The sequence below is a fragment of the Teleopsis dalmanni genome, chromosome 2 (assembly GCF_002237135.1).
Source record: "Teleopsis dalmanni isolate 2A chromosome 2, ASM223713v2, whole genome shotgun sequence".
Classification (NCBI taxonomy): domain Eukaryota; kingdom Metazoa; phylum Arthropoda; class Insecta; order Diptera; family Diopsidae; genus Teleopsis; species Teleopsis dalmanni.
The window spans coordinates 73,126,886-73,136,736 of NC_051847.1; the positions used below are offsets into that span (position 1 = coordinate 73,126,886).

The following is a 9,851-nucleotide window of genomic DNA, read 5'->3' on the forward strand; positions in this document are numbered from 1 at the left end:
CTTGACATTATAAATCTAATGCGACACACTGGCATGGATCCAGGTTCGCAATTGGAGCGGGTGTATCGAAACATGAAGGCAGACTACCGGATGTACATTAAACGTTCAGAGTTTACAAGCCTAAATGAATTAACAACACTTGCCGATGACTTCGAAGAACTAAGTACAGAACAGGATAAAGCGAGCCGTAATCGTGTCCGTGAAGTGAACGTAGGGCGCATGATAGTCGAGTCCCCTCAAGCGATGGTGGTACAAAATACAATGAGAAGCATACCCAATATGCCAGCACGGGATAAAATTATCCATAGTCTAAGCTTTGAGTCGTCCATTCCTGATCAGAAACGAAGTAATCAGCCTCAGAACCAATCAACCGCTAAGCAAGCAACAGCATTTATAACTGGAAATGTGACTTCAGCATCACTACCAAAGTCAAGCATAACGACACGACGCGTACAACCTCGAGATTATTTAAAAGCCCAGCAAGAAAATCCACAAGAGCAGACACCTTGTAGGTGCTTAGTACCACCGCGTCAGCGAAGTTCAAAACTCATCACAGAGTCGAAAAGTCAGAGTCCAGATGTACCGCATCAGCGAAATTTAAAACTCATCACAGAGTCGAAAAATCAGAGTACCGATGTACCGCGTCAGCGAAGTTTAAAACTCATCACAGAGTCGAAAAGTCAGAGTCCAGAAGTACCGCGTCTACGAAATTTAAAACTCATCACAGAGTCGAAAAGTCAGAGTCCAGATGTACCGCGTCAGCGAAGTTCAAAACTCATCACAGAGTCGAAAAGTCAGAGTCCAGATGTACCACGTCTACGAAATTTAAAACTCATCACAGAGTCGAAAGGTCAGAGTCCAGATGTACCGCGTCAGCGAAGTTTAAAACTCATCACAGAGTCGAAAAGTCAGAGTCCAGATGTACCGCGTCAGCGAAATTCAAAACTCAACACAGAGTCGAAAAGTCAGAGTCCAGAAGTACCGCGTCAGCGAAGTTTAAAACTCAACACAGAGTCGAAAAGTCAGAGTCCAAAAGTACCGCGTCAGCGAAGTTTAAAACTCAACACAGAGTCGAAAAGTCAGAGTCCAAAAGTACCGCGTCAGCGAAGTATAAAACTCATCCCAGAGTCGAAAAGTCAGAGTCCAGATGTACCACGTCTGCGAAATTTAAAACTCAACACAGAGTCGAAAACTCAAAGTCCAGATGTACCACGTGAGCAGGATTACACCAGTACACATCAAGATGAATTCCTCAAAGTTTTTAGGAATCCTAGAAAGCGGACACGAAACCATTCAACGAAGTAGTCGAGTTCAAATCCCCCGAAGAAGGAGGGAAATGTAAGGACGGAATTTTGTACAAATTCCGCCCTACATAAAACTTATTATTTTTTATTAAAAATCGTCTGGATAAAACTCGATTTATATATTTAAACAAATAAACAAAGCCAACCGCGAACATACGCACAAACGACACGCAAAACAAAGCCAACCGCGAACATACGCACAAACGACACGCAAAACGAAGCCAACCGCGAACACACGCACACACGACAAGCAAAACAAAGCCAACCGCGAATTACACTTGTGCGGTTGTGTGTGCATTTAAGCAAAGCAAAGTGTCGTATATAAATAGCGGAGATTTTATATGAAAGATCACTTAGCACCGGCACACCGAAGTGAGTAGATCACTACTCCAGCGCTAAGTCTTTTTTTTAGAAGCCCATGGTGTTTCGACGCTAAGGCTTAATAAATCAGTAGAAGGTATTGGATAGATTTTATAAACGCCTTTGATGTTTTGACGTCTTTGGCTAGAAACTAATTACGTAGATTTGGAAAAAACCCTTTGATGTTCTGACGTCTTTGGGCAAAAATTATTGAATAGACTTTATAAACGCCTTTGATGTTTTGACGTCTTTGGCTAGAAACTAATTACGTAGATTTGGAAAAAACCCTTTGATGTTCTGACGTCTTTGGATAAAACTTACTGAGTAGAATCAAGACTAGAATAAGTTATTTAAAATAATCTTTTTTTTTAATAAATAAAATTTTAAAATAATAAAAACAAACGGTCTTTTACTTTCCACTCATTGGTTTACCAGCTTCGAACTAGTCAATAAAACAAATTTATTGCAACGACCCGGACCACGACTGAGTAATACCTCAGCAGAATTAAAACGACGAATCCGTGTCGTTACAAATGTAGTCAGTCTTTTCCCGGCTTCCGTGTACATATGCTTTGATGTCCAACTCAATTTCGATTTTCTGTCCATTTTATAAAGAGTTTAGTAGAATCAGTTATTTAAAGCAACTCAGAATCATGTGAAAGGTTTTCTTTTCTTTAATCTTAATTAATTTTGTTTCTATCAAACATTTCAAATGATCCTTTACTGTCTCAGAGAAGAATAACAATAATATAAAAAAGGGATTATCTGATTCGATTACTTAAGTTTTAAAATAATTCATTCTATATAAATAAGTTTATGATTTTTATTTCTATAAACATTTGAATTAGAATCAACAAACTATACTTGTTCTCCAGGAGTCGGACTATTTACACTCTTTACTACCCCAGAAACCTACGAAACTGCAGTAAAAACTTGTTCCAGGTTAGAAGGAGGAAATGCAGCTTTGGCACATGTCATTTCCGCAAAACGTACAAATGCTATATCGAATATATTACGTGTATATAATTATGATCAAAAACAATTGTCAATGGATGGTGCCTTCAAACTTTTGAAGACTTATGTTGGGCTTCGACATAATAAAGCACAAAATGAATTTATCAATTTTGATAATGAAAGTCTTAATTGTTTTTGGTATAGAGCGTGGGGACCTGGAAATCCTAAAATATCGTATGTTTTTACATATACCTATACCTTTATGTTAATTAAGTAATATATATTAATTTATTTATAGGAAAAATTCTATCAATTTTAGTTGTGTTGCTTTAAACTCCGAAAATATGTGGTTCAATATAGAGTGTGATAAGAAATTGCCTTTTGTTTGTGAAATTTACACATCAAAATCAGATTTGAATAATTTTGCAGATTATTATAGTTTTAGAGAATGTTCTTTATTTCAAAAAGTTGTGCGGTTATTATAAACAAATTCTTATTATAGCACATTATTTTGATAACTAAAAAACACACAATGTATTTTCATATATCTGGTTTTTTATATATTTTATAACAGATTTTAGAAAAAAAATTAGTATAAAAAAATAAAAAAATAACATATAATAAATAAAGGTTTTGTAATAATAATAATAATTTTATAATTTCGTTTTTATTTGCTAACGTCTACTAGATGTCGCTAAAGCAATACCTCACTTCCATACAAAATATTTTTGGCATCTTTCGCTGAAACACACATGTTGATATGTCAAATTTGTTTTGACGTTTGTGTTCTTTTCGTAGCTGCTCTGCACCGCGTGGTGTTATTTAGTAGCGTATTTTGTTTATTTTCATTTAATTTACGCGGAGAATAAACAATTAATAATTCAAAATGAGTTTGTATAATTTTAAAAAGATTATGGTGGTTCCACCAGCCAAAGTAAGTATAGAAATAACTACTAAACTAAAAAAAAAAAACAACGTTTTGAATCTACTGCCAGTGGAGCACCTGAAAACTAACCTTAATTGTTGTTTACATGCAATGACGAAATATGTTTGTATCTAAAAAATAATATATTTTTAAATTTTAGGATTTCATAGATATTATGCTATCAAAGACACAACGTAAAACACCAACAGTTGTGCATAAAGGATATAAAATCTCACGTATACGCACATTCTACACACGTAAAGTGAAGTATACACAACAGAACTTCCACGATCGTCTATCACAGATTATACAAGACTTTCCAAAATTAGATGATGTACATCCATTCTATGCTGATTTAATGAACGTACTATATGATAAAGATCATTACAAGTTGGCTTTGGGTCAGCTAAACACAGCAAGACATTTAGTTGATAAGTAAGTTAATCAAAATTATTTTCCATTCTTGGTATAACTCAAATTTATTAAATTTTAGTGTCGCAAAAGACTATGTACGTTTATTGAAATATGGTGATTCACTTTATCGTTGTAAACAATTGAAAAAAGCTGCTTTAGGTCGCATGGCTACTATCATGAAACGACAAGCATCTAATCTTACATATTTGGAGCAAGTGCGTCAGCATTTATCACGTTTGCCTACTATAGATCCCTATTCACGCACAATTATTATTTGCGGTTTTCCAAATGTTGGCAAATCTTCATTTATCAATAAAATCACTAGAGCAGATGTAGAAGTACAGCCTTATGCATTCACTACAAAGTCACTGTATGTTGGACATACTGATTACAAATACCTTAGATGGCAGGTAAATTTATTTTTACTTTTATAATATTGAATTTATCTAAAATTATAATACGAAATTTAAGGTTATTGATACTCCTGGTATTTTGGATCATCCGCTGGAGGAGCGCAATGTTATTGAAATGCAAGCCATCACTGCCCTGGCCCATTTACGTTCTTGCGTTTTATATTTCATGGATATATCTGAACAATGCGGACATTCGTTAGAAGAACAAGTAAAATTGTTCGAAAGTATTAAACCACTTTTTACCAACAAACCTTTAATTGTTGCCATCAATAAGATTGACATACTTTCGTTGGATGATTTATCAGAAGAGCGTAAAGCTGTTATTACAAAATTGCAAGAAGATACTAGCATTCCTGTTATGTTCATGTCCACTGTAAACGAAACTGGTGTAATGGAGGTTAAAGTGGAAGCTTGTGAACGTCTGTTATCTTTCCGTGTTGATCAGAAAATGCGCACTAAGAAAGTTGATAATATACTCAATAGATTACACGTTGCTGTACCTGCGCCAAGAGATGAAAAAGTGCGTGCACCTTGCATACCAGAACAAGCACTTGCACGTCTTGAAAAGAATGCCGCTAAAGCAGAACGTAAACGCAAACTTGAAAAAGATATTGAAGAAGAAATGGGTGATGATTACATACTGGATCTTAAGAAAAATTATGCCGATATACCAGAAGAAGAACGATATGATGTCATTCCAGAATTCTGGGAGGGACACAATGTTGCTGATTATATTGATGAAGACATATTTGCAAAACTTGAAGAACTTGAACGTGAAGAAGGTTTACGTGTTGAGGGTGGTGTTTATGAAGTACCTGATATGAGTATGGATGAAACACTTAAAGAGATCCGTGAAATGGCTAAGCAGATACGTGGTAAGAGATTCCATTTACGTGATGACAAACGTCTTTCGTCAAAGAAGAACAAACCAGTTATGCCCAGAAACAAACAAGCCAAAGTGCGTGATCGTTCAGTGTCTAAATTGCGAGAGACCATGCAAAATCTTGGTGTCGATATGTCAGGTACAGAAAATGCTAACTTTACTAAATCAGTTGTGGATATTAGACGTGGTCTTGTGCCTGTTGGTAGTAAAAAACTGCTCAAGAGCCCGTTGCCGGATAAAGAAACATCAGCTATTGTTAAAAAGACTGGTTTGCCACTTAAACGTGCACCGTCACGTGATAATATGGGTGTTAAGAATACTGCTATGAAGAAGAAATTACAAGTTATGGCTAAACGTGATATAGCAAAGAAAGTTACGCGACTGGGTCTTAAAGGTGAAGCTGATCGTTTTATTGGCACGAAAATGCCAAAGCATTTGTTCTCAGGAAAACGTGGTATTGGCAAAACAGACAGACGTTAAAATTTTTTATTTGGTTATTTTGAAAGAGTAATAACAGAAGCGAGATGTCATCATTTGAACTAATATTATATATATGTAAAATGTATAAATTGTTTGAATGTTGTATTTATTTAAATATCAAACTGGATTTTTAAATATAAATATATTAAATATTTTCTTTTTTTGAAAGAAAAAATATTGGCTGTTTTAATTTGCTGCTCAAGAAGTAAATTTTTATTTCATTCAAGTCAGTTTCTGCGGATAATACGGACCAATGCTTCAATATAAGCATTTTAAAAAAGTTTATATTACTAATTTCTTGAATTTCTTAATATTTCATAGTTTTATATATTTGTAAAATTTTAATTATGGAAAAAATTTTATATTTATATTGCACTTAATGTATGTTATTACTTACAAAAATGTTTAAATATAACTATTAATAAGAAATATATAAAGTATTTATATTATAATTGTGTTTTCATATATATAGATTTATAAAATATATTTCATATTATTATGTACATATATAAAATAGATATTTTTTCAGATATATGTAACTATATCATGTTTTCATATATATGAGATATATGTCATATTTTCAGGTATATATAATATATATATATATATATATATCATACTATTATATATATTAGATATATGGCATATTTTTATATATATGAATATATATATTATATTTTCATAAATATAAAATATATATCATATTTTTATATATTTATTTTTATATATTTATTTTTATATATTTATTTTTATAAATATATTTTTATGTATTTGTTTTTATATATTTGTTTTTATATATTTATTTTTATGTATATATTTTTATATATTTATTTTTATGTATTTTTTAATGTATATATCTTTTTATATTTATGTTATATATATATTTTTATATATATATTTTTATATATATATTTTTATATATATATTTTTATATATTTATTTTTGTATATTATTTTATTTATGTATATTTTTAATTGAGTTCAGGGAACAAAATGCTGTACAGTCATATTAATATCAGTATCCAGTTTAAAGTCTTGAGTAATATTGCTGTATTTATAGTCTTTTTCTGTAATTAACTGATTTGTAGCCAAATTTCCTTAATTTCGTAGAATCGAAATTAAGTTAATTTGGAAAGTGTTCATACTGCCCCAAATTAAGGAAATCATATGTTTTTGTTTAAAAATCAAATGTTAAACATCACATGCTCCAAGCACCATTTGTATCTGGGAAATTTTGAAAGCTGATTATTATAACTATAAAGGATGACATTTAGTAATATTATTAGCTTTAATGGATTTCAGGCATGTGAATTATTTTTTTCACTCTATTTTAAATTGTTGACAGTTACAGTTTCTTCTCTGTATTCAAATTTAAAAATATTCACTAGAATATTTTTCACTACAATGAACTGTCATTGACATTTGTTTAAACAAAATATCTCTTTTTCGTTATCTCAACTTTATCTTTTGCTTAAAATTTATCTTACACATAGTTGCATTTGAAATGTTCCTTAATTTCAGGGTTCATTTCAACAAAATTAAGGAATATGGCCTTCTAACCGCAAAACTGAATTTTGTATAGAAAAAACATCTTAATTTCACTAAAACGAAGATGAAATGAAGATTTCTGTGAAATTAACATAACAATTGATTTACAAATTTTAACATTAAATAGGCAAATGGAGAGTAGTTATGCCATCTCCCTCCTGCTGGTGTATGAAAATTATTATTAATTAAATAAACAACGAGTGATTGCAACTAGTTATTGTTAGTGGTTTCTAGTTAAGTTAATAAAGCTTAATATATATTATAAGCTTAATTTAAAAGCATAATTCAAAATTAATTATAACGTACATAGTTTTTAATTCAGTTGTTTGCAACGCACTCTTGTTAGATGTAGTCTAGGTAACCTAAATATGTTTAATCGAATTATTTTACTTAAATATGAAAGAAATAATCTAACAAGAGTTTAAAGTGTTAATATTGTAGATAATCCATGTCAAAAGCAACCACAATTAAAGAAGCTGTCAAACGTTGGGAAGAACGTGAACGACAAAATGCAACTGAAGCATCTGCGGTTGATTTACAATTCCAATGGCCACCAGTAGAAAAAATGGACAATACTTTGGGAACTTTAGTGAACTGCGAGTGATTATAGAAACTGATAAAAATTTTATTAAATAATTAATAACATATTTTAATTTTATATTATTATATAGACGATTGAGTTTATCAACTAATATGATTGAGAAAATATTCGGTTTGAATGGAATGAAAAATTTACGTGTTTTGTCCTTGTCCCGCAATTACATTAAAATGATATCCGGACTTGTAAGCAAACTGGATTGCATATGAATTATAAATAATTTATTTTAATAGGACATTTGTTATTTAATTTTAGGAATGTGTTGCGGAAACTTTAGAAGAATTATGGATCAGTTATAACTTGATAGAGAAAATAAAAGGTCTTGCGGCATTAAAGAAGTTGAGAGTACTTTATATAAGTAATAATCTCATTAAGGATTGGGCAGAGTTCAATCGTTTTCAAGAATTGGAAGCATTAGAGGATTTAGTCGTTATTGGAAATCCATTGTCAGAGGGTTTGGATGAGTTAACTTGGCGTGCTGAATGTATTAAAAGATTGCCAACTATTAAGAAATTAGATGGAGAGCCGGTGGTTATGAATGAAGAGCCACAACTTTAAATTGCATTCTTATTCCTATATAATACAAGGTTTACATTTAGTGTTTTGAATGAGATTAAAAATAGATTCTAGCAACAAAAGAGATTATAGCACTAATACAACTTTAAATAATCTCCTTTTAGTTGAAACTACTGAGATTAAAATGAATAAGTTTGCCTATAGAATGATTTGGTCTCTATATAATATAAATTCTGTACATAAATACAAATTTCAGTAATTCCCAATGGTATTTCCTTATGAAATCTCCCTAATAAACTGCACTGAGTTCTGGAGATCTCCAATAGAGGTGGAGACCAAATATGAAGATCAAGAATCAGAGATATATTCACATATTGGCTATAATATGATATAGCTAGTATTTTTAATCTCATAGTGTAAACATAGCATAAGTAAGTTATTAGAGGTGGAGACCAAATATGAAGATCAAGAATCAGAGATATAGTCACATATTGGCTATAATATGATATAGCTAGTATTTTTAATCTCATAGTGTAAACATAGCATAAGTGAGTTATTCTTATTACAAAATGTAAGATTTGGGCCAAATAGAATAATATGAAATAATATAAATTATAATTATATGTTTTTTTTATATTTTTCGACTGTAAATACTAAAGAATACTTTCCGTATTCTCTATTTTTCTGTAAGATGAACACAATGTTTCTAAGCCAATGATAGAGTCAAATAATTCAACCGACGAGTTGCTAATTATTAATAAAAGAAATAATGCTTCATTTTAGAACATTTGTATATAATACGAACTTCAATATCAAATGGGAAGAGTACATCAGTGATCTGTTTTAGAAATGTTATTGTATAAATTGATGAACGATAGCATTTATAATATTAAGATTGAACTTTGAATCTATAGTTATGGTACTGTAAATACCCAATTGGAAATAACTATTGATTATAACTCAATTATATAGAGAACTAAATTCCTAAATAAGGAAGTATCGTAAATAATTGAACGTAAAATTGATAAAACGCGATCTGGAAAAAAATATAGAGACCCTAACTACTCTAAACAATGGAATAATATTTTTGTGATATGGGTCTCAAAACCGCGAAATATAGAAACACCCGAAAAAGTCGATGTACAGGTGAGAAAAGCATTTACCACGCAGGAATCTCACGCAGATCCGGTTTTTAAACCATTTATTACCAGCTATTAATATCAAATATTTCCAAAAAGCGGATTGTCTAAGAAAAAATTTTACTACATGCAAAACTGGTAGTATATGCCTAAAGGTAACACTATGCCTAATAATCAGAAATAGAAATGATCTGTGATGACTGATATCTGAACTATTAGAAAGCAAGCGGTTAGAATTGCTGCCAGTAGCACTATGACTGATCAACAGAAGTAGAAGTGATCTCTTTATCTTGGTGACTAAAATGCCTGATATCTGAC

General features: G+C 31.2%; 2 protein-coding genes across 2 annotated transcripts; both read left to right on the plus strand.

The window, feature by feature from the left end:
- The first annotated feature begins 3,411 nt into the window (after positions 1 to 3,411).
- Positions 3,412 to 5,849, plus strand: LOC119679638 (nucleolar GTP-binding protein 1). Its single transcript, XM_038092102.1, has 4 exons — positions 3,412 to 3,552; positions 3,704 to 3,978; positions 4,037 to 4,367; positions 4,429 to 5,849. The coding sequence occupies exons 1-4, from the start codon at positions 3,505 to 3,507 to the stop codon at positions 5,731 to 5,733; spliced, it is 1,959 nt and encodes a 652-aa protein (XP_037948030.1). The 5' UTR covers positions 3,412 to 3,504; the 3' UTR covers positions 5,734 to 5,849.
- A 1,879-nt stretch (positions 5,850 to 7,728) lies between these two features.
- LOC119676481 (dynein light chain 1, axonemal-like) lies at positions 7,729 to 8,446 on the plus strand. The gene is made up of 3 exons (XM_038087721.1): positions 7,729 to 7,880; positions 7,952 to 8,063; positions 8,134 to 8,446. The coding sequence occupies exons 1-3, from the start codon at positions 7,729 to 7,731 to the stop codon at positions 8,434 to 8,436; spliced, it is 567 nt and encodes a 188-aa protein (XP_037943649.1). The 3' UTR covers positions 8,437 to 8,446.
- Positions 8,447 to 9,851: the final 1,405 nt, after the last annotated feature.